Below are 23,633 nucleotides of genomic sequence, written 5' to 3' on the forward strand. Positions count from 1 at the left end.
TTACCTCGTAGCGAGGTGAAGTTGACCTGGATTGAGCTAAACAAAACGGTACAATTCTTCTCGAAAAAAAGTGACTATTCGCCGAACTCGTTTATTGAGGTTAAGCTGTTTTGTCATTCAGGAACAAATTTTGCTTTGTGCATCATATGTGAAAATCGGAATAGAATGGTAAGTTAGATATCATTTAGTTGTGCTGGTTCTCGTCATAATACATTGCTTTTGTTTCAGATCGACCCATAGAGCTTATTTTCCACGTCCACGTATTCCACGTCATCATCCAGCCGGAAAAGCCGAACCTGACCGGATTAGCCGAACAGAGGAGGTCATGAATGTACGCAACGCAGGAGTAGTATTCAGCGGCCATGGCGGCTCGGAAGAACGCGAAGCCGAATTACCAGTCCCTATTTATTTCCAATAAATATAATTTTTGATAGAATTTTATATTTTTTTAATTCTTATTGAAGAAACCAATCAAACCAACCAGTATTTACCTTTTAAATCAGTAAATGGGAAAACGGTATTATTTACTATTTTGCTAGGTGAATGCGAAAAAGGTAAAATATACCTTTTTGCTAGGTGAATTGAAAAAAGGTATAATTTACCTTTTTGCTAGGTAAATGAAAAAAAGGTAAAATTTACCTCGAAAGATGGGTGGAAAAAAATCACCTCGCAAAAAGGTAAATTTTACCTTTTTTTTATTTTCCGTGTACACATTCGGTGAGAAAATGGTGTTGATCCAAAGCGCTCAGTTAAAATGCGAGCTGTGCAAAGTTGTGGATCACCTGTGCTACCATGGGAAGGAAAAGGTTTAGTATACTAGTATACTAGAACGGGCTAGAACTATTCGATCCAATGCATACGCCTCTGGCTTGCGAGAAAATTCACTCCGAAAACAAGCAGTCGTGAAATGCTTCTCACGTTTTTTGATTTTTTCTCTCCGTTTAGCTGAATGTGCTCTGTTAAATTCTAAGCGACAACAGTGACACCTTCATCTTCAACATTGTACTAAAACTTCAATTAGAATCTTATAACGGTTATCTAATAAGAATGAGGCGTCGATAGTGGACTCTGCATAAACAAACTGTCGCTTGTTGTAAATTGTAACTCTATTGGGACGAACTCATTTAAGAACTATAGAAATAAATGAAAAATGTCGCGTCGCGCTTTTCCTAATAACGCTGAAAGCAACGCATGTGAAAGAGATCGATTGAATTACTATGAAAACCAACGAAACATCAAACCAGGAAATTGTAATAAGGTAAACTATAAATTTTCTAACTTGTGTTCAACGTGTAGAATATTTAAACATTTAATCTCATGTAACGTCTGAATATAAACTTCAATTATTTTAAGTTCTTACATGCCGTCATAGACCCCGATTTCCTCCAGGATCCCTACGGATCCGAAGTGCTTACCAAACTAAACGAATTGAATCTGAGGTACGAAATCAAGCGGCAATTGATTCCAAGGATTGTTACATTCTACCGTGCAGCAGTTCAACAACAACTAACAACTCAGGGATCCATGACTGAGAAAACTGTGGATCAAAAGCACATTGTTTATCTTCTTCCAGGGGATCGGTTGGTTGAGCACGTTAAAACTGGCAACCTGCTGCAAACGATTGAACAGATCCAACAGCTTTATCCCGGTAAAACCATATCCCTTCTGGTATTTGGTTTGGTCAGTCACTGTAAGGCCAATCGTGGTTGTGTAGGACGAACCGAAACAGAAACAGCTCTTACGGAAGTGCAGCTTTTCGGAGGTTGTTCGCATCAGTTGCTTGAAACGGCCGAAGAGGTTGGTACTTGTGTTGCTCAGCTCGGCAAAAGTTTAGCAGAGCTACCATATAAACAGCAGCAAGCTGATAAATACAGCCAGGAGCAGTTATACATGGGCAATGAGAAGAAAGGATGTGTCCGTGTTGAAGGAAATGCCGGTCTACACCAACTGTACCAGAACCAGTTGATCAAGATACCGTCGGTGACCCTTGAAGTGGCTGAAGCGATTATAAGTGTCTATCCAAGTTTGAGCCAGCTGATTGATGCTTTTCGATTCGCTGCTGATGGACCAAATTTGCTTGCAGATATTCCTATCCGAAGAGCAGCAGGTCCTATCACTACTTCCATTAGACGAATAGGGCCTGAACTGAGTAAAAAAATTTATTTATTGTATAGTACAATCGAAGGGAAACAAGAGCTGTGATGTTTCGGTTTATATGAATAATGTTTTTTTTTTCAATATTACATAAATTTATTTGCATCTTTGTACAAAAAATCTGATTACAATTATTCTAAAAGATAAAATTTTTGTAGCTCATTTCCTTTTTAAATTATTACTACTGAAGTTGAACATTTTTTGGGTCTTTTGAATCCCTTTCGCTATCCTACTGTTGGGGTGAATATTCTTTTTTGGGTTGCCATTGCTGGAACCTTCACCAGCATCAGCATCCTCACGCGATGGTCTTCGCATTACGAATTTACCACCCCCTCTACCCTTTTTATGTTCTAGCGGTCTAGACCCGCCCTGAAATCGAGAAAAGTCTACTTTTTTGTAATCAAAATTTACTGGTTTGTTGGAGCTTTGCTGCGAATCTCTGCTATTTGCGATTGGTTTTCCGCGCTTGTTCTTTTTCTTCTTTTTGTTCTTCGGCTTCGACATTTGAATGCTTTCATTCGCTCCACGGATTTCGGTATCGCTATCGCCATCTTCAAAATCGTTTTCATTTTTGGGCTCAGGAAGCGGCTTCAACTGCAGAGGATATTCGCCCTTTGAACGCCTTTCCTTTTTCGGTGGCGGTTCATAGCTGCTGAAACATAACTTGTCGGCCGGCTCATCCGTTTCCGTTAGTATCGCACGCTTCATTTCTCGATCTTCCCGACGTTTTTGAACTTTCAGAGGAAGAGCTTTTTGCTTTTTCGGCTTATTCGATGACTCTTCCTTGACTACGCTTTCTTCTTTTAGTGAAGTAATATTGATAGTCTTTTCTTCATTGATCTTTTCTGAGTGTTCCGGTTCATCTTGGCGATTGCGACACGTTTCCAAGTGTCGTTCATAGGGTGTATTGAATTTGCGATCCTGATAGGACAGATGCAAGGATGTATTTAAACTCTGATTGCTGTCAGGGTGCTGAAAAAAACCATTGATGGAAAAATAATTAGATTTATCAAAACGACACCTTATTCAAAATCCTAAATATTTTGAACTAAACGCTTTATAAAGATAAACAAAACTGCTCACTTTTAAATAATGCATTTCGATAAAGTTAACCATGCGAGCATCGTCCGAAGCACTGTCGTCTAAAATTAATCGTCCTTTGTCGTCCAATGTTCTCTGAAAAGAAAAAAAGGGAGGAGGCAAATGATTCAGGTTGGTACTTTCAAACTTTGAAGACCACTCACTATTTTGGATTCCGCAAAAATATTCGCCTCGGGTTGCTCCTTAAGCAGTTTCTTCACAATCCGCTGACACGAGCCAACCTTTTCCGGAGCATCCAACAAAGTAGGTAAATTAGTTTCCATACCGCTTTCTGAGCTGTGATGCAAGTGACTGGCATCGTGCGGGCAGAAAAGCGGATTATTGATGTCGAAAGTGGACTGCATCTTGTGGCGGGTGTCCTTCTGCTGTTCGATCGCTACCGGGACGGATTTATTGAGAGGAATTTCACGGGCTTTCAGAATGATTTGGTGCAGGGTGTGCAAATGTTGCCGTACCAAAGACGGTACAGGAGTACAGCAAGCAATAATTCCTTGCATTTCTCGAGGAAGTTTCGAAGCTATATCCAGTGCCATGTGCTGCGGCAGAACGTAGCCGGGAGATTCGTCTTCCTGGCGTGCCATTTTGTCCCGCCAATATAGAATTTCTCGAAAAGCATACATTTGACGTTGGTCGAAAACATGTTTGGAACGACGGTAAACACTCATAATGGTGTCTTCGTTGATAATCGGTTTTACGTAACGTTGTTTGCACAGGAAAGTTGCTTTGTTGTAGACGGTCTGTAGCAAAGCCGGACCTTTCTGAATGAGCTCATTTCTCATACAATCGTATATGTACAGCAAATAGTGTGTATCTTTACGAGCGTAATCAATGAAATTTTCTGGAACGGGACGAATGCGCCAATCTGCCAGTTGATAAGTTTTATCGGTTTCAATGTCACAGTAATGTTTGAGTAAAAACTGCAACCCTATTCTTGAAAATTCCAATATTTTAGCAGCTTCAGCCGTATCGAACATATTTACCACATAGAGGGCCAAATCTCTCTGGAGCCACTCGATATCGCTTACTGAACCATGTAGAACTTTGATGATTTTTGAATCGGTAAAAACTTCGTTCAGTACGTGCAGTTCTTCTCTCAGCGCTAGAGCATCTAGAATGTAATCCTTTTTGCGAGTAGATATTTGCATCAAGCAAGTAAACCCTTGAAAACTTCTGTAAGAATGGTGTTCTAAGTCGAGGGCTAACTCTTTGGCTTGCCTCAATTCTTCCATTAGTGTGGGCAACTGATTCTCCTTATCGATGAAATCCAAAGGCGTGTCTTCCAAAAGAATTGGTTTCTGTGGGTCTTTCAGTTTCATGTCTTCCTTCGAAGGTTGAAATTTATCTAGCTCAAACTCGTAGGGATGCAAGTAACTGGCTATGTTTCCAAGATCATCATACTCAGGGAGTACGGCCAAAGGTTTTAGAGAATTTGGCTTGTATTTGATTTTTGGAACGAAAGGATTTAGTTGAGAATTGTCTACTGGAACTTTGAAATTCACCTGCGGTCGGACTATATTGGTTGCCGTAATTAGGGTAGCTTTCACGGCTGGTGAAGATGCCGTAGCATTAGACCTTTCACGATTGTTTTCGTTCCAATTGCCACTTAGACGATGGCGTGGTTCGGTCGGTATCTGTTGAAAAAAAAAATGAAAGGAATTTAAATGAGCATTTTGAAACCATAAACCTGTACCTACCTGTATTTCACTGGAAACAAGAACCGTTTCATGCTTTTTCTTGATACCGGCAACTTCATCCAGGTTTGAATTAATTCGTTCCAAAATCGTATCGTTGAATTCCTGCAGCAGCTCGAACTTTTCCTCCCGGTCTCGCAGAACAATATTCCCTTTGACATCGTGCATTTTCAGTACGTCCCCGATGGCGTGCAAAATTTTGTTCGCATGTGAGTCCATGACGCGCACAAAGCTCGGATGAGAGGCGTAAAGATCTCGAGAATTTCCAGCCGGTAACGCCAGCACCGAGCGCATGGCGTTCACTATCAGCTTCTGACCGGACTGAAAAGGATAAACAGATTAACTGATTGCACTATTGATTTAGGGAATTCAAGAACTTACGTCCGTGTATTTTCGAATCGGGCTGGAATCAATATCTCGAACAGGATGCTTCATTTGCGACGCCGATTTTGGAGTTGACATCAAATTTTTCCCCGTTGACAACTGTTTGCGGCCTCCTTTGTTGGCAGGAATCGGTTGAGGTTTCATTCTATTTTTGCGATCATACGGTAAAAGTTGAATGTGATTTTAATAGATAGCAATAAAACAAAATCTATGGAAAGCACACCGAAAACGTTGAATTTTTCGATGAAAACAAACACACGCATGCACGTTGAATTTTTTTTTTAATTTTATGCGAAAAACTGTCAACATTTGGATATCCGTTTATGGGCGACCCACATGTCGACTTCCGTTGACATATTGAATTCGTATAATGTTTGCTGCAGGGGGCATCATTACACTGAAAAACTATCTGAATAGCAATTTTTTTTTAATGTCTTCACGGTAAACAAAGTTACTCTGTTCTGTATAAAAATCCATACAGATTCGAGAAAAGTGTCTCCACTTAGTTTTATGTTTGGGCGCTTTACACAGAGCGTGAGCAAAAAGCTTTTACACATTCAAAAGCTTTCAGCCCGTTAGTCAATTCTGTATATTTTGACATGGGGATGCCCATGTAATTTGGAAATTTCTCTGCAGAAGTAAAGTTGAAGAAAATTCATGAAAAAAAGTCTCTTTTCGAAAAATAATTCTTTATTTCGTACAATTTCATAACTAGTAATATATAAAAACGTACACTTAAAGTACACTTCTTAATTCTATCTTCATCTATTCAGCAAGCCAAAAGCCGACATCCAAGTTCGAACGTATCAGCCTGTAGTACTAAGGATTGACGCATTGGCCATCCTCGCGTTTCCACCGGGAAGATGCTCCCCATGTGATCACTCAGTGCCTGCAAGCTGTAATGGAAGGCTATGAGACAAGGTTCAGTACCGGTTTCTCCTTGGTCTATGTCCAGAGTACCTAATAGGGAAAATATTCTCCAGTGCCGTTCTTTTTACTGACCACTCAGCTAATCCAGGTTCTATTATCGGGTGCAGTAGTGCCACTAAAAAGATTCAAACATATGATGACTGAATGTGAATATTAATCACAATCGCTATTTCAGAATCTGTACAAATCCAAATGGATTTTTGATTGGTAAAATAAAGTTTTAGTACCTTTGTAAATATCATCTTCATCATAGTATCCGGAGAGTTGATTATTTAAGATTGTACTTATTAGCCAACCATCCATAGTTATTCGCTGCAGTTTCACTTCCATCGTGTCCATAGTTGCATTCGGTTTCATGACGCTGCACCAGTGAAATAAGAAATTAGAAAACATTAAACTTTTTTTACAAGAGGCTACAGAAAAACTTGTAGGCAATGCTCGTTTCTTTAAATTAAAATATGAAAGTTTTCAAACATCCGTAAAACTAACATATTGTAATTATATAATCATTGAATTCTTCAATAATAATAATATATTGTAATTATATAATCATTGAATTCTTCAAAGTTGTTCATAATAAAGCAGAAAACTTAAGAAAATAACGGAATTTAAAAAACGCCATCTAAAGGCAAATTGCATATTGCCAACGAACAAATGACAATTTTAACATTAAATATTTCGTCGATTTTGACAAATCAATTCCGAGCCAGAGCTTTTTGATTCATGATCTTACCACGGGACTGAGTTCAGGTTGGCCAATACAACTCCAGTGAATAATAATTTTCGTCAACTTCTTCCAATTCCAGAGAATCCAGTTCAGCTTCTAAAATCATATTTGGTTCAACCGATTAGAGACATTGTTATGTGACATTTAGTAAAATAATGATTAAATCCTTACTTGAAAAATCTTTGTTTGAACATATACGGGTAACCGGATTTCCCCGGGTAATCTAAAGCCCATTGTTAGCCGTTGATTGTTGGTTTAATTTATTTAAACCATAATCGCCGCTGGCTTGTTGTTCGTCTTCGCTTAAGAATTGTCCTCGGAAGCTTAATCAAAAGGTCGCCGGTTGACCTTTTCGGAAAGAATTTTAAGAAAGAATTTTAAAATCCGCTGCTTTTCTCTGTTGTGTTGTGAGCCTACTTGGTTGAATGATTCCGCTTTGATTCCGCTGCTTTTGTTTTCCACGATTAGTTCTATCTTGAATACTTCGAAGGATTCCGTTCTCGATGCATCAGCATACTATCCAATCGAGTTTTGAGTAATTGTACCGCTATTTTCGTCACAATCTTCAAACAAAACACAAAAGAACAAATTCCAGGCCTCCATAAAGATTTTTATTTTTGTTACTTGTTTTATTTTTTTCTCACAATAAGCTTCGAACATCCCTTTTCAACAGATTCCAACAACAGCAAACTTTTTATACAGAGCTGTATAATCGAGATTTAGTTCATATTTGTATATTGTTAACCCAAAACAACCCAAAATTGTTTTGGGAATATACAAATTTTGAGCAACAACCGATTAGTTATTTTGAAGGTGTAATCGCAATACATTTTATGAATAACTCATTTTTTCCGTGTTTATTATATATACACCGAAAAAACTTTTCACATGAACGCTACACTCAGAAAAATACTATTATGTATGCCATAAGATTCTCTTATGAAGTGGCGCCATAAGAAAAATTAATGAAATTCATAAGATTGTCTTATGACGCGAATGAATTCTGAAGATGAACGCCTACTTCAATGAAAGGTTGTTGCTTTTCATAAGAGATTCTTATAAAAACAGTAAATCACTTTCTAATAAGAAAAATTCTCGATATTTCATGCTGAAAACATTCACTTTATTGTTTGCCTAATTTGTTCAAAATTAAATCCTTCATGGTCACCATCAGCAGCGCATCAACAGACGGCTCCATCAAAGTTTTTTTTTGCCACATCTTAATCTTCGACCTTTCGTTTTTTGCCGATCAGCTTGCTGAAAAGTAAACAAATAATGTATTTTAGTTTACTAATATATTCAACGTTCACACCAAAAACATCAAATCGAACTTACCATTCCGGAGATAACAATAACATTTAACATTGAAGGAAAACTATAATAACTATAAACTGGTGATTGCTTCGTACTGTTAGATGATGAAAAAAAACTGATGCTATGAATGAATGTGTTCATCATTTTTCTCACAATGCCGTTTCTTCTATTTTTCATAAGAACCTCGTACGAAAATTGAAAGAATTTCATAAGACTCTTATGCAAAATTAGTTTGGACGCAAAAAAGTGGTTCATAAGATGTATCTTATGAAATTTATAATAAGATTTCCTCTGAGTGTACGTGAAAATGTACATGGATTTTTGCCACCATGAAAATCATGTGAAACCTACGTGAATTTCAGGTAGCAAACAGAGCTCGCGCAGCTAGCAGAATTCGCGTAATTTTCATATGAGTTGTAGGTGAAGCGTACGTGAAAATAATATAGATCGGATGTGAATAGAGATTCGATCTACTGCATACTTTTCACGTAGATTTAATTAAAATATGAACGTATTGTGCTGTATTCACATCAATGAAATTAAAAATAGTTATTTCGGAGAAAATATTTTATTTAGCTGAATTACACATCACAATATTTTTTTAGTTACACTTAACTATATAAAATTTTACTTCACTTAACATTTCACTCACTTCACTTCACAAATTTGTATTCAATTTGGCTTCATATAACGATTGGCTGATCGTCCCAGCTGCTCCAATTCCGCATCCTGTTGAAATGCCAAATATATAAAAAAAACAACCAAACAATGATATTTTTACTACTTACGAAATTACAGCTTCTCCGTCACAAAAAACTTCTCTTTTTGGCAGCCGATAGACCTTCGATTCACGCGCGCCATATTGGGTATAATTTTTCTTTCACATAGATTTCACGTAATTGAGCCATTCAGAGCTACGTGAACATCACATAGAATTCAATAAACCCGTTTGTGATTGACGGTTTATTGGATCCTCACGTAAATCGAACGTGTCTTTGTTTTGAAAGCATGACAGCTATGGGAATTTCACGTAAGGATTAAGTGATTTCGTATTAGCTTCTAGGTGCTTCACGTAAACCAAGCGAAAATTCACGTAATGAGTGCCTACGTGAAAATCCAGGTGAATTTAATGTTTCCTTTTCGGCTGAGTGTAGAGATTTTCAGTTTTCAGCTGGCTCATCTCTTTGAATAGTAATTTAAATTAGTTGCTTTAGAGTTGTTTTTGACATTTCTTACGCACACTTGCTGAGCGTGTACAGATGGGTCGGGACAATTACCTCAAAAACTCTCGGTATAAATTTCAGTGCAAAAACTGGGCAGCCAGCCGACGGACGCGGTCGTTTTTGAGGTAAATGTTCCCAAATTTTAAAAGTATTAATGATTCTTCCTAAATTATGACACGAATAATACTAGCTGCAAATAGGATTTTTGCCTTTTAAATTTCTGTATACCCCGCATCAACCAACAAAACCCAAAGAAAAAAATATTGTATCAGTTTGTTTTTGCCATTTCTCCCGCACACACTCAGCCGAAAAAGAAACGTAAAATACGTTAAATTGTCAGCATACGCAAGCGTTTTAAAAAGTGGTTATTTCATCCGCTATACGCGTTTGGAGTAAGGGGTGATTTTCATCCGCTAGAGCTAAAGGGGCTTTATCCTTTGAAAAGGAGTTCTCCCAGTCTTATTGAATAACGGGTCAAAAGTATTCATTAAGGGGTAGTCTAAAGTTAGCGTGTAGGAAATCAATGCTCATATTAACAGTGCGTTCGTAAATTTATGCCATATCATTTCATATTATTATATTATTTTATTATATCATATTATATTATCATATTATTTTCATCCTGGTGGTTCACCGGTAGTGCACCAAGTGCTGTCAAAGTGTTTTTTTATATGAAGATGACAGCAGTTGGTGCACAACCATCTTTCCACCAGATGAAAACGAATATGGCATCCCGCATAATAAAAAACTGTATCACTAACTGTTCATACGATACATCTACGGATCCAGAAAAAGTGATCATTTCAGAAAACGTAGCTATAGTATTAAACTTTACTTCGAAAACTATAAGAACGATACATGAACACTCATGTGAAAAAGTGACGGTATCTGAAAAAGTGAATAAACGGTACGGACGATTTATTTCAATTCAATCAGAATCGTTAAATTGATCTCAAACCTTTATCCTTATGCGTTCATGCTTTCTGTCACACTCACGTAGGAAATGACCGAAATTCTGGTTAGAGATGCCAGATGATTAAAAAAAGAAATTAGCAAAAAAAATTTTAAATTGTTTTTAGATTTTTCTGACCACTTAGAGAAATCAACTATTTCTGCAATCAAGTAAAATATAAGGACAAAAAATAAACAAATAAACTCAAATAAAAATCCCGAACCGACAGCAAGAAGTATTCAAATTTATGTCAGGGACATTGATCTAAATTTTAAGTTCAAAGCCTGCAGAATCTCAAGCTGGATTAATTAAAAGTAAGAAATTTTCTCAGCAGTTTACTTAAAACTTTTATGCGAAAATTACAATTAATAGATTTTGCGAAAAAAAAATAAAACAAATCATAAAACATAAGAATGTTTGGCACCGCTGCCAAAAGTGTCAAACGGATGAAGGAAAAGAAAAAACAACACGCCGCGCCGAGAAAAAGTTTTGCGATCCGTTTAGTTTTTTCTTCGTTAAATTCGCGAGAAATCGGGATTCAAAGCATAAAGTAAGTAAAATTTCAAAAATATAATATATTTCTTCTATTATTGTACCTAATAAGTGTAATTTTTCTTTATAGAAACCGCAAATATGGCCTCAAATTGCAGATTGCTTCGGGCCCCGAAGCTCATGGAAAGGAACCACCACCACCTCCTGAAATTATTCGGCAGCCGTTGTAACCGGACAGAAGACATCAGCAGCTGCAACCTGAACCTAGCCTGAAATCCGAGTTTCCCAGCCGTGGGAACCTCCCTCTACAGTGAGCCGTGTGCGGTCAATGAAGATTCTGGCTCAATCAATCATGCTCGTAGGATGTCGAAATATTACCATTGGTAAGGCAGGAGTTAAAGCTGAACGAAAATGTGAATTAAAATAATATGTAAAAAGTGAAAAGAAATGGTGTTTTTATTTATTCGAATCCTAAAACTCCAAACACATTTGTGTATGTGTGCGTGATTTATCCACGCACGGTTCCGAATACCGTTTTTGTAACGTTGGAAGAACGTTTTGTCAAATCCTTTCATAACTATAGATATAAATGTTAAGATACAATAGAACTTTAAGGAAAACTATAGCAATAACAGTTCGATGCATAAAAAACGTTTCTACAAGCTGATTTTGTACATTATCTCAACTGTTTGTAGAACAGTTCCTCCATATAAGTGTGTTAACAGTTTTTAACAATTACATAACCTAACGACATATTAAAAATACTGTGAATTCGGAACTTACGGTTCAGCCAATGTATTTCACAGTTTGAATAATCGTTTAGTAAAAATTTTTTTACGCTTCATCAAATCGTCGTTTGACTATTTAAGAAATCGTTTGGTTACAATTCTTATTTATGCGGGATTATTTTGGGTGATTTGGCCGATTTTCCAATATGCTTTTGCATACGTTTGGTTATAATTTACGAACGCCAGCACCGACTAAAAAATCACTTCGATAGAAAAAATTAATTTAAGAACGCGAAACACGAAATTATCAATACGCTCAGAATAGATTGTTACAATTGTAATTTAAATTTGCCTTTTAAACATAATTTCATTTTAAAAGTTTTTATCATATAAAGTTTCCTGGGTGTATTTCTTGTACAGTGCCCTATGCAGCAAATCATTTCCAAATCCGATGGTCAACGTGCCACTTTGCTCGCATCTGCATTTTGCATCATGATTGCATCGTATAAATTGATGATGCCCACCTGTGGATTAATCTGATAAATTTAAAGTTATAATTTTGAAGTTCATATCTCATCAACTGTGTTCTTATTTCTCCGATCTAGCTCCACACAATGTCGAACAACTTAATGTGGACAATTTTTACGATTTCAATTGTTACCGGCGTTTTTGCCAGCTCCGGTTCTTCCATTCGGACAGTTAATGATGATGATCTGGTTAAGATGTTCCACAGCCACTCGAATTTAGTGGTTTTATTCAGTAAGTACCTATTTGATTATAAATTATTAAAGTTTTGAAAGAGTTCTCTAGACAGACCTTTTTTTTACTAGCCAAACCCGATTGTGAGAATTGCGATAAACTGGAAGCGGTGTTAGGAAAGTTGGTTCAAGAAATCAAAGATAATCTTGAAGCGGAAGCCGTGAAAGCAGTAAGCAGCCAAATGGCACGCCTATACAGCCCCAAGAAGGAACCAGCCGTAGTATTTTTTCAGGCATGGTGTGCCTTTGCTGTACGATGGTCCCGTGAACGAAGATGCCTTAATTGGGAAACTGGTCCACAACAAGGATCCGAATGTGAAAGAGTTGTCCGATGAGAACTTTGAGCACCTTACCCAAGCATCGAGTGGAGCAACAACGGGTGATTGGTTTATCATGTTGTAAGTTTGAAATTTTTTATCAGGTTAAAGCTCCTTTTAATGTTAACTAAACTTCTAGCTACACCTCGAACTGCGTCGATTGCCAACGATTGACAGCCGTCTGGGAAGCTGTTGCAGCTGACCTCAAAAACCGAATGAACGTAGCACGCATGGAGAAAGACGGCAAAGGGAAAGATACTGCAGAGCGTTTCCGCGTGGGAAGTGTACCTGCTTTTATATTGTTAGTCATTTACAACTTGTTCTGATAAACATTCAATTTAAAATTCATTTTTTAAATTGTATTTTCAGTCTTCGACAAGGAAAATATTACCGTTATGAAATTACCAAGTATGACGTGAAATCGTTTGTGACATTTGCTCAAGACTGGTACAGAAATGCCACACCCGAGAAAGTACCAGCACCTGCTTCACCATTGTACGTTAAAATGCTTCATATTTCTACTTATGATGTTAATTTTGAATTTTTTTTTTCATTTCAGCGATCAAATTGTGGAACGTGCTGTGGTGCTTCTCAAGGATTTACCCGCACTGGTTGACCAACTTCAGCGAGACTATCCAACGTTATATTACTCTGCTCTAGCGATGTTTGCATTTGTAGTCCTTGGATTTACCGGAGCTATTGTTCTTGCAATTATTACCAGATGCAAAGCTGCTGCCAAAAGCAAAAAAACTAAAACCAAGAAAGCAAAATGAAAGACTTTTATATGTGATTAGAGCTTTTAAGATTAAGTAACTATTTCCAAACGAGCAAAGAAAATCAATCCGATCCTATTTGAGCATCTAATGTTGAAATGTCATGAATGAAATGGTGCATTTTAAGACTACCCAATAAAAATCTTAACCATCTGTTATTTTTTCTTCCAATAAAAATAAAAGGATTAAGTGGTGGTATTCGAAAAATCTTATTCCTCTAAGTCCTAGTGGTTTGTAAGAAAAAAAAAACCATCCATACTTAGACGAATAATATTATTGTAATAACAACATTAACAACATGTTAAATTTATATATATACCTAATATAATTTAACAAAATCATTGAAAAGAAAATGAGTCATGATTTGAATCAACCGTACGGTCTGATGTTCAAATAATAATCGTTATAATTACGGCGTGTTCGCAAATTGATTTTTTCTATCGAAGTGATTCTTTTTAACGATGCTGGCGTTCGTAAATTAAACAAACTGTATGCAAAAGCATTGGAAGGTGATTTGACATCTACCAAACAAATCGATGCATCACCCAAAAAACAGTTTACGAACGCGCCGTTAATTATCTAACCGTTGTATAACCCATGATAACTAGAGTGTTGTTGTTGTTGTGTTTTTCGTTTAAATGGCCTGAGGAACGAAGCCTCATATCGCCAGTACTTGACAACAACTTGAATGAATAGATTTTTTTTTGTTTCGATTATAGTCGTTTTACCATCTTTATGGCATTCGCGACTTTATCAACGTTACAGTTGGCGGATCGTTATTGAAAAACTATCCGGTACAACTGTGTTAGATGTTTACTTTTGGGCTCGAACTCGCGGATATCGGCTCAGGAGACAACAGACTTGCCAACTGAGCTATATCACAAGCCCTGAATGAATAGATGTGTATTTAAAAATATATAGAATTGGAGTTAATATTTGTTTTTTTCCCGTTTTTTTAAATAGGAATTATATACATTTTAATTCTGATTCAACGAAAGCTAATTCAAGAAACTTCCTGTATTGTGTGTTTAATGTGTAAGATCAAAACATTAAAAATGGAATAGTTAACTATTTTAGTTCTTATTGTTAATTTGTTTAAAATTACCTAAAATTACTTAAATTTCCGCAACGTGAACACATTTTTTGCTGCATGGGCTTAAGTCGACTGTTATAAAATTGACATCTTTTTCGAACTCCGAACGCGTGTTGGTCTTCGACTGCGGTGTGGAAGAGACAGTGAAAGAAAAATTAGAAGAACGAACGATGATCAAAGATATTCATGGAAGAAAATTGATGTAACAAACGTGATTCCTGCAATAATTGTGTAAAATCGAACGAAAAAAACTACAAACTACGGTATGTCGTGATTCGATGCATAGCAATTTCGGTAAACAGTCGAAAATCAGACCCATGATTGGGGTTTGGCACGTTATTGGGAATGAAATATGAGAATTAAAAACCATTGCCAAAAAGGTCCTTGAAAATGACATTCGATTTGCGTAATAGGCGTAAAGACTTGGGTAGCTAGCTATACAGTCGATTGATATTGGAAGTTATTGCTGTACCAAATATGAAGATAATGGTTTAGTGTAAAACATGATTGACCAGTTATGTAATTAAAGCCAAACAAAATACGCGTCAAACAAAATCGCTTACTGATACGGAGGGGGAGCCAATTGTGATCGTGTTGTGGTTTTTTGCTTAAAATATTTTTCAGAAAAGTTAACTACTACCGAAAAAATCATACAACAAATCACGCCCTAACACAATGGAGGAATACGCCCGTGAACCATGTCCGTATCGCATCGTAGACGACTGTGGAGGTGCCTTTGCCATGGGTTGCATAGGGGGAGGAGTGTTTCAGGCTATCAAAGGTTTCCGCAATGCACCTTCCGGATTCAGCAGACGATTGGTAAGGGTCGATGTAACAAGAAAATGTAATTGTAAATTGTACTTTATTGACTTATCGATCGTTAAAGTACAATTTACAATTACATCGATGTAGAATCATAGTAAGGGTCAAGAAAAATATAATATAAATATAATATAAATATAAAAAAAGTTTCCAGATTCGTTTGCACCATTATTTTTCATCTATGCTAATTTCTATCAATCCTTTTATTTCCTCCCATAATAGGTCGGTAGTTTGTCAGCCATCAAATCCCGCTCACCCGTAATCGCCGGCAACTTTGCCGTATGGGGCGGAATGTTCAGCACAATCGACTGCACACTGGTTCACTTCCGCAAAAAGGAAGATCCGTGGAATTCTATTATCAGCGGTGCGGCCACCGGTGGTATTCTGGCAGCTAGAAACGGTGTCGGCGCGATGGCCGGTAGCGCCATTATCGGTGGAGTGCTGCTCGCTCTTATCGAGGGTGTCGGTATCATGTTCACTCGCCTGTCGGCCGAACAATTCCGTTCGCAACCGATCGTCGAGGATCCTTCGGCCCTGGGAGATCCAAGTCAAAATGGGGCCGGTTCTCCAGCGGGTAGCCCTTCCTCAGCGATGCCGTTCGGTTTCGGTCAGTCCGGGCAAAATTATCAGTAATAAGGAACATCGTAGGCATTAGATGAAACACTCTTTAAATTTAAAACGAGCGTTTAGAAAATCGGATATTTGAATGAACGCGATTAACAAATCCGGTTAGAAAGATGCAATCAGGTGTTAACGGATAAACAAAAGGCAATCGTAACTATTCTGCCCTCCGTTACAGCCTCGATATATAACATCAAACAAACAACTGAAACCTTTGATTACTAGCCTCCGATCGGTTCCAGAGAGCCACTAACTAACCTCCTGTGATCATTAGCCTGAAAGTGACTCCCGTTTTTCTTTTCTTTTACAATTCTCTTGCAGGGAAAGAAAAAGGAATCGGTTAGGCCAGTTTTGTTAAAGGATTTTCTTTTCTTCTCCGGTATAAAGAATAAGTGTACTGATGTGCCCGTTTTTGCTTCCGATGAATAAAATTCGTCTTTGCTGACAAGCGTGCGCTCAAGAGTGACTGGAAGGATCGAACGTGATGGGTTTGATTATTGAATGTGTATTTTAGTGTTTAGGGCTCCTATTAATTTCTGTGTAAAATTGAGAACAGGATATCACCAGAATTGGCACCTTCGTGTCTCTTATCCAGGAACCAAAGGTCGATGATAGGTTAAAACAGCAATCTGTTGATTCCTCGTTCGATTCGAGGAGAAACTAAGTTCAATAGCACCACAAGTTTATGTATTTTGATATTTAAATACACCAACTCTAATACATCCGTGATGGTTTGCAGTTCAGCAGCCGGATTTGCTTTAAACTGGGTGTCTTTTGAAACCAAATCGTCGCGTATTATGTTCAGTTTTCTGTTCATTTGAAGTCTTGCTTCCTGGTGAATCACGATTTGCAGAAGGATTTTCCTGTTTTGCTGTATATAACAATTGCTGGGATAAATAAAACAGTTGATTTCGAAATGCTTAAACCTAAAATTTGATGTAAAGAAAAGGTCCTAGGGGGTATTGAATTCCAGTGAAAATATTTCTATTTATTGCGTCATCGGAAATGAAAAAGTTATCAGTTTAATTGAAGGAGCTACAGCGACGAGTATTCACATAAAACAAGGGGTCTAAAAAAAACTTCCTTTGGGAACACAGGATGAGTTGTTTTTTCCATCTTCGATTCTACGTAAGTGACATCATGTGCTTTTTCTATTCTAAAACCGAAGAAATGTGTGATTCTTGAAAGATTTGGGGAATAGGACAAAAAGCAAAACAAAACTCCGGGCTCAACCGGGATTTGAACCCGGGACCTCTCGCACCCAAAGCGAGAATCATACCCCTAGACCATTGAGCCGCTATTGATTCATTGGATCTAACATTTCATCGGCTTGTTATTATCATTTCTATTACAATAATTTATCAAGATACCTAGTTGACAATTTTCAGCATAAATAATTAAAGCATTTTTATAAAAGAATTTCATTCTTTATTGGTCTTAACTTCCAACGGAATATAATTATAAAAAAACTAATAAATGCACTTGGGTTTTCCATCACCACTGGATATATCGGAACTTTTTTTCCCCGTTCCTACACTGCCGTTGGAAGCATAATTGTCACATGTTACAAAAAGGCAAAGCGAGAAAAACGCGATCAAAGTATCACAAAAACATTTTGCTGTCCTCGCACAGTTTCGCAATTTTTGTTGACTTCAATGCCATGGATCTCTATAGTATACTCCTATCATGTGAGCCTCGGTCAAATTTTTCGAAAATGAACGGTTTTTTCAATGAAAATCGTTGTGTGACATTTATGCCGCGAAATTCTTTGAAAAGTCGAAAAATGGACGCATATTTGTCACACCACGAACATTTTCACAGAAGTTGTTTGGTTTGGCATTTCGTGTTTGGCCCTCGTGTTTTATTCGTAAATAGAAGCTTAATTTAAAAAAATCAGGTCTGAATCGGATTATTCGAAAATTTAAACTATCTGGTGTCAAACATGATCGATCAATAAAACGGCACGGGGGAGCAATTTGCGGCAGCTCAATCACTTTACAAAAAGCAACATTTCTTCAACTAACTGTCAACTGCCGTGCTGAAAACGTCGCAACCGCGAGAGAAACGTTACCAGAAGAGGACAATCAATCCGTTTGCAGTGAATACGGTCTTGGGACAAGTTCCGGATGAAGTAATTCTGGCGGAATAGTTCGTAAACATTAAACATTAAACAGACATCTCCGGTATTTTGCTAGGTGTGTCAAAATAAAAAAAAATCAAAACAAAACCAAAAAGAAATGGTCTGCTAAAACCACCGTCAATCACATATAGCCATCCTAGACAATTGATGATTACGGTGGAACTGTCTCACGGCGCCGGAAGAATAACAATTTGACTAATGTTGTGAAGCGGGTTACGTTTACATGCACTCTTCCAAGTGCCAGCAACGAATCCGAAGCAGTTGGCAGAGTTTTTCTTGCACATGCTGGGTTTCCGCGAAAACAGTGTCCCCTCCCCCTCTTTATATCGCCGTGATCCCCTCCCGACCATCTAGGACACATGTGCCAAGTTTGGTGAAAATCTATTGAGGCGTTCCGAAGTTATAATACGTTCATTTCTTTAGTGTGACAAATATGCGTCCAATCGTCTCAGTGTGACAGTTATGCGTCCATTTGTCCCAGTGTGACAATTTGGCTTTGAATTTTTCTCAAAATTTCTAGAATAAACTTTATGTTTCGACAAAGAATTTCAATAATACGTATCAAATTATGACGATTGGCATCAAAAAGTGAAAAACGTCGAAATGTCACATGTGACAATTATGCGTCCAACGGCAGTACAGGTTGGCTTTAATTTCATCCTCAAAAACCAGTTCATCTCCACAAGGCAATGGACCAAAAAACCGATCCACCTGTTGTGAGTTGACGTCATTAAGCGTGGCCGGGTTCCACTTGGGGTTGTTATCACGATCGACCAACATTGCACGGACACCTTCCTTGAAATCGCTATCGGTCACACTGTGCACGGCCATCCGGAACTCCATTTTGAGGCACGAACGAAGATTCAAAGTTGCTCCAATCTCCAACTGTTTTTTGGTGACCTTCAGAGATGTGGGGGACATTTTGGACAATGTGTTCAAAGTTGACTTGGCCCAATCAGATCCGTCTTTGTTGAGGTTAGAAATGATTGCCTCTATAGTTTCGCCACTGAAGCATTCGTTGATCTGTTTCAGGTGTTTGGCCAGAATAAACTCGGAATTATCTTTAACGTTAAATTTTTCCAGAACGTTTGCAACCTCGGTGCTGTTATTTGTGGCAAATAAGGCTTGCTGCAGAGCTTCAATATCCTTGCTGTCGACATAGTGAGTGGCGACTCCAGCTTTCAGAACATCTTTACCCTTAAGTCGGAAACCAGTTAGTCCCAGATAAAGTCCAAGTTTTCCTTGCAGCCTGGGAAGAAAGAAGCTTCCACCGACGTCTGGGAAAAGGCCGATTGCCGTTTCTGGCATGGCAAACATTGTCCTTTCGGTGGCAACCCGATACTTGCCGTGCACGGACAATCCTACACCGCCACCCATTGTAATTCCATCAATGAGAGCCACATACTCGGGGCGGTAGCTCGAAATGAGTTCATTTAAACGATATTCCTCACGAAAAAATGCCTTCGAAGATTCAGTTGGGCCGTTTTCCGTTACAGCTCGAACATCACCGCCGGCACAGAAAGATTTTTCTCCGGCACCTTTTATGATTACCAAATTTTTCGTGTCTCGCCAACCTTTCATTGCGGCGGAAATTTGGCGAACCATGTCCAAATTAATGGCATTCAGTGCCTTAGGCCGGTTCAAAGTGATCAACCCCTTATCCTTGCTAATGTCCTCACAGATGACGGTACGTTCCGCTCCGGACGACATGTTTCGCAGGAGCTGCGCAGTAGGTGACAAACGTTGGATTCCGCGGAACAGTTGCTGCGTAAAGTAAAGCAAAGTTTATGAATACATACATAAATGTTATTTGTTGATTTCGATTCCCAATCATACCATTTTCAAACAATGAATGGCCACAACCCGGTTTTGTACTATGCGATTATGTAAGCACGTTTCGTATACGATATAAATTAAATACAGACCCACCGAAAAGTAGAAGGGAACAATGTTGTTCAATAAGCTTCAATGAAAGAACAACACAAACAACGTGAGCTGGCCGTATAATCAAAACTGCTTGTCGTCAACCACTATCATAAACTGATAGCGGTTTCGGCGATGTCTCCGCGCGAGCGACGAAATCTGCGATGTTTGGTAGCATACTCACCACACTATGCACATATTTGGCTCTGCACGCTCATTTTGTTATAACCATTTATGGTTCTTAAATAACCATTTTATGATATTTACTTCAGAATAGTCAATATGGTTATTTTGCAACAATTTTTCTAGAAAGAATTTTAACCATTTTGGCAGTTTTCGAGTATTAACCAGAAAATGGTTGAATAATTTGATATCGCCATTTTGAAAGCGGTAATTGTAGTCGGACGACCATAAAGCAAATTTTTTTCTTCCGCGGAACAGCATCCAGTTTCCTGAAAAATCGGTTCTGGAAATCGTGGAAACTTCGGATTTGTAGGAGATGGAGAAAGGTAAGTGATTCTTCCAATTATTTGTCGATCCCAACATTATAAACAAAAAAAAAAAAAATTCAGGATCGGTATCCGGTGATGACGCCGGTTTAGGCACGACAGATACACCAACAACATTCAATAGGACGAGGACTTACTCACCGGTCCATCGTTACCAGCCACAGCTAATGGAAGTACAACAGGAATTGTGTTTCACACCATCCGGAAGGAGCTGGAACGGGTCGGAATGTATGGAAACCTTCACCAGTGAGTCAAAAATTATTCCCCAGACTCCACCCTCACCCCGTTAAGGATAGCAGACTAGTGAATAATGGATTGGCCATTCCGCAAGAGCTCGTTTCCACCCATCCCGGTAGCACTCGTGGGGGAATTTTACTTTTGCTACCAAGTGATTCGTTGGCGTTTGCTTTAATTAAAAGGCTATCAAACTATTATAATGGGCCATAGTTTATAAATATTATCATAATGTATAAGAAATAAAATTACTATCCTGATGACTCTTGTTTTTCTTAATTCCTTCGACAATTGTTATCAATTTTACAAATTGCATAAAACAGCTCTTGCGGTAGAAAAATAATCATTTTTCAATTTCTACGGTAATCTTTCTAACGGATAAAAAATAACCATATTTCTACTTCTCCCCGAAAAGTCATTTTATGGGTTCTCATGAAGAACTCATAAAATGACATTTCCCGGGAAAAGGTCAAAAATGGTTATTTTTGAAACATATATGGTTTAATAGTTTCTAGCGTGTGGTTTATGCACAATATATGGGTGGCGAAAAATTGTCTTCTTAAGTTGTTTGCTCAACATGTCGAAGAAACTAACAGAATAATTTAGAAATGATATTATTGATATAAATGAGATTTTAAAGTTTCAATAAAACCTATTCTATTTTTTTGTTTGTAAGCAGCATAGGAATGCAATCAACACTTTAAGAACCGCGAAGAAATCTAGCTCGAAGACACAAAAATTTCTCTCAGAAACCACTGGACAAAATTCTACAAATTTGGTGTATCGTTATTTGGTGGTATGAATAAGGTTTAGCAATTGCTTCGGTAGCTTTTACTTAGCTCGAAATCAATCAAAGCAAAAGTCCAAAGCATTTGCTAAGTTTGGTATGAATAAACATTTGCTTAGCGGATGTGTACTAAAGTCTTAGAACATAGCTTTTGCTTCGAAAAATAGAGCTATCCAACCAGCAGAATCTGAAGTTTTCTAAAGTAAAATGAAAGAAGACGATCAGAAAATTGAAAAGTACGGCTAAAGTAGCCTTGAAGTCGACGAAGCGGGTGGTGCGTGTAAGAACGACCGGATTTTTTTGTTAATGCGTGCTCGTATGTTGATGTTTAAAGAAAAATGAATACATATTCGAATATAGTCAAACAACAAATGACCTAACTTTAACATTTATCATAGCTCTCTCACACGTGTTGAGGCAAAGAACTTGCAGCACTAAATTTTGCAGATCGAATTTTATTCGCTTCAAAGCTAGAAAGTAACAAACAAATTAGTTTTCTTGGATTTGTTAAAGTTGACTGTCACTTACAATTTAGTGCAGAATTATTTCGCTTCGCGGTATTAGTGGTTATCGATCGAGGAACACGGTGTTTGCCCTAGCTAGATAATTTCATGAATCAATTATAAAACCACGTGTGATCATAAGAACATTGGTTACCTGTTTGTTAGATGAACGATAAATATTGCCAAAATGTTCGCACTACCTTTCTAGCTATAGTCGCAACTATTCGTCCTAACTGTAGGTAATTGAAAGTAGTTATTAATTATCTGATTTAACAATTTATGCTTATTCAACAAACCGAATGGAACTGAGCTTGACAACTGTAACTCTTATAATAAACGTGGCAGGTTTTTATAAATATAATGACTCGTTAGCGGAAGTGACGTATATCTTATTTCTGTCATTGTTCTTATGATTCTGATGATGACGTTTCTCATTAATCATCGATAGGCGCGGCTACAGGGTTGCCTGCTGCGTTAACACACACGTATTCGGATCGGGATAATCCGATGAATAAAAAAATAGGCAATAGGCGCGCATTTTAATTTAGATTTTTTTTTTTGAATCTTAGGATTATAAAAAATTATATAAAAATGAGAGATCTGTATAATATTTTAAATTATAACAATTTATTTCTTACTTTGAGCCAATTTGGACTTCTTTCACTATAGCCGGATTTTTTTTTAATTTGAAATATTTACTAATTGATTTGTTTATTGTCATCTTAGACGAATGATTTTATACAACGACAGGAATATGAAAAAAGTTGGGTTATCACTTCGACTTTTCTTTATCCATGTTGAAAATACCTTTTTGAATTGTTTTGAAGTGAAATATTGCTAATTTGATAAGTTCATGACGTTATTAAAGAATTTTTTATTGGAAAAGTCTGCTACCGAGCATGCTTAGAAAATAAAGCAATTGCTATGAGATTTGTCGAGCAATTGCTTCAGATTTGAGCTTTATTCATACCAAACTAGCTTGTTCTAAAAGTAAATGCTCCTGACTGAGAAAACAGCTGTCAAAAAAACTTTATTCATAACAACCGAAGCAATTGCTTTAAGCGACTGCTCGACTGCTCGATTCAGTTTAGCAAAAGCAATTACTAAGTTTTTTTCATACCACCCATTGAGTTATCGAATGTGTTGATTAAAATTTTTCAGAATAAATTTTCTGTGTAAAATGTATCACATTTGAGTTATGCTTCTCAGTTTTCCTTTTTTCTCGAGGATTTTAAAGTAAATAATGCTTCTCAATAAAGCGCACACGTGTCAAGTGAAAAAAACGAGATATCTCGTAGTTGTTTCGCAATGTGTTAACATTCCAAGAGCGATGTTTCAAGTCTTATTTCAAATTTCGACCAGTTAGTCCAATACCGCTTCAAATATTCGCCGTTTTATGTTCGGGCGAAATAGCAAGCTGTCACAACACGCGAGCTACCCGCAGAAAAAATCGTGAG

The 23,633-nt window shown here is 37.5% G+C and overlaps 5 protein-coding genes, 1 long non-coding RNA gene and 1 other non-coding gene across 9 annotated transcripts; 3 read left to right on the forward strand and 4 right to left on the reverse strand.

The window, feature by feature from the left end:
* The first annotated feature begins 1,072 nt into the window (after window positions 1–1,072).
* LOC129739709 (crossover junction endonuclease EME1-like) lies at window positions 1,073–2,303 on the forward strand. The gene is made up of 2 exons (XM_055731213.1): window positions 1,073–1,258; window positions 1,354–2,303. Exons 1-2 carry the CDS (start codon window positions 1,151–1,153, stop codon window positions 2,200–2,202), a joined length of 957 nt encoding a protein of 318 aa, XP_055587188.1. The 5' UTR covers window positions 1,073–1,150; the 3' UTR covers window positions 2,203–2,303.
* LOC129739708 (exosome component 10-like) lies at window positions 2,260–5,595 on the reverse strand. Its single transcript, XM_055731212.1, has 5 exons — window positions 5,328–5,595; window positions 4,950–5,267; window positions 3,399–4,886; window positions 3,238–3,330; window positions 2,260–3,126 (listed from the first exon to the last, which is right to left on the reverse strand). The coding sequence occupies exons 1-5, from the start codon at window positions 5,472–5,474 to the stop codon at window positions 2,314–2,316; spliced, it is 2,859 nt and encodes a 952-aa protein (XP_055587187.1). The 5' UTR covers window positions 5,475–5,595; the 3' UTR covers window positions 2,260–2,313.
* Window positions 5,596–6,092: 497 nt separating this feature from the next.
* LOC129739710 (uncharacterized) lies at window positions 6,093–7,297 on the reverse strand. Of its 2 annotated transcripts, XR_008735946.1 has the most exons (5): window positions 7,159–7,297; window positions 6,994–7,083; window positions 6,488–6,621; window positions 6,291–6,375; window positions 6,093–6,226 (listed from the first exon to the last, which is right to left on the reverse strand). It is a non-coding gene; the product is annotated as an uncharacterized LOC129739710 (long non-coding RNA). The 2 variants fall into 2 exon arrangements; XR_008735945.1 differs by having other exon boundaries at window positions 6,191–6,375.
* A 4,843-nt stretch (window positions 7,298–12,140) lies between these two features.
* Window positions 12,141–13,697, forward strand: LOC129739712 (thioredoxin domain-containing protein-like). Its single transcript, XM_055731215.1, is given in 6 exon segments — window positions 12,141–12,455; window positions 12,527–12,678; window positions 12,680–12,852; window positions 12,911–13,072; window positions 13,141–13,266; window positions 13,331–13,697. Coding segments are annotated over 6 exon segments (972 nt in total). The 5' UTR covers window positions 12,141–12,310; the 3' UTR covers window positions 13,545–13,697.
* A 1,052-nt stretch (window positions 13,698–14,749) lies between these two features.
* Window positions 14,750–16,997, forward strand: LOC129744878 (mitochondrial import inner membrane translocase subunit Tim17-B-like). Of its 2 annotated transcripts, XM_055737633.1 has the most exons (4): window positions 14,750–14,900; window positions 15,262–15,456; window positions 15,682–16,066; window positions 16,402–16,997. In XM_055737633.1, the coding sequence occupies exons 2-4, from the start codon at window positions 15,313–15,315 to the stop codon at window positions 16,422–16,424; spliced, it is 552 nt and encodes a 183-aa protein (XP_055593608.1). In that variant the 5' UTR covers window positions 14,750–14,900; window positions 15,262–15,312; the 3' UTR covers window positions 16,425–16,997. The 2 variants fall into 2 exon arrangements, with proteins under 2 accessions (XP_055593608.1, XP_055593601.1); XM_055737626.1 differs by having other exon boundaries at window positions 15,682–16,997.
* A 307-nt stretch (window positions 16,998–17,304) lies between these two features.
* Window positions 17,305–17,376, reverse strand: Trnap-ugg (transfer RNA proline (anticodon UGG)). Its single transcript has one exon. It is a non-coding gene; the product is annotated as a tRNA-Pro (tRNA).
* A 109-nt stretch (window positions 17,377–17,485) lies between these two features.
* LOC129744870 (3-hydroxyisobutyryl-CoA hydrolase, mitochondrial-like) lies at window positions 17,486–20,267 on the reverse strand. Its single transcript, XM_055737614.1, has 2 exons — window positions 20,057–20,267; window positions 17,486–19,984 (listed from the first exon to the last, which is right to left on the reverse strand). Exons 1-2 carry the CDS (start codon window positions 20,057–20,059, stop codon window positions 18,827–18,829), a joined length of 1,161 nt encoding a protein of 386 aa, XP_055593589.1. The 5' UTR covers window positions 20,060–20,267; the 3' UTR covers window positions 17,486–18,826.
* Window positions 20,268–23,633: the final 3,366 nt, after the last annotated feature.

This window comes from Uranotaenia lowii, chromosome 1 (assembly GCF_029784155.1).
Source record: "Uranotaenia lowii strain MFRU-FL chromosome 1, ASM2978415v1, whole genome shotgun sequence".
In the NCBI taxonomy this organism is placed as follows: Eukaryota; Metazoa; Arthropoda; class Insecta; order Diptera; family Culicidae; genus Uranotaenia; species Uranotaenia lowii.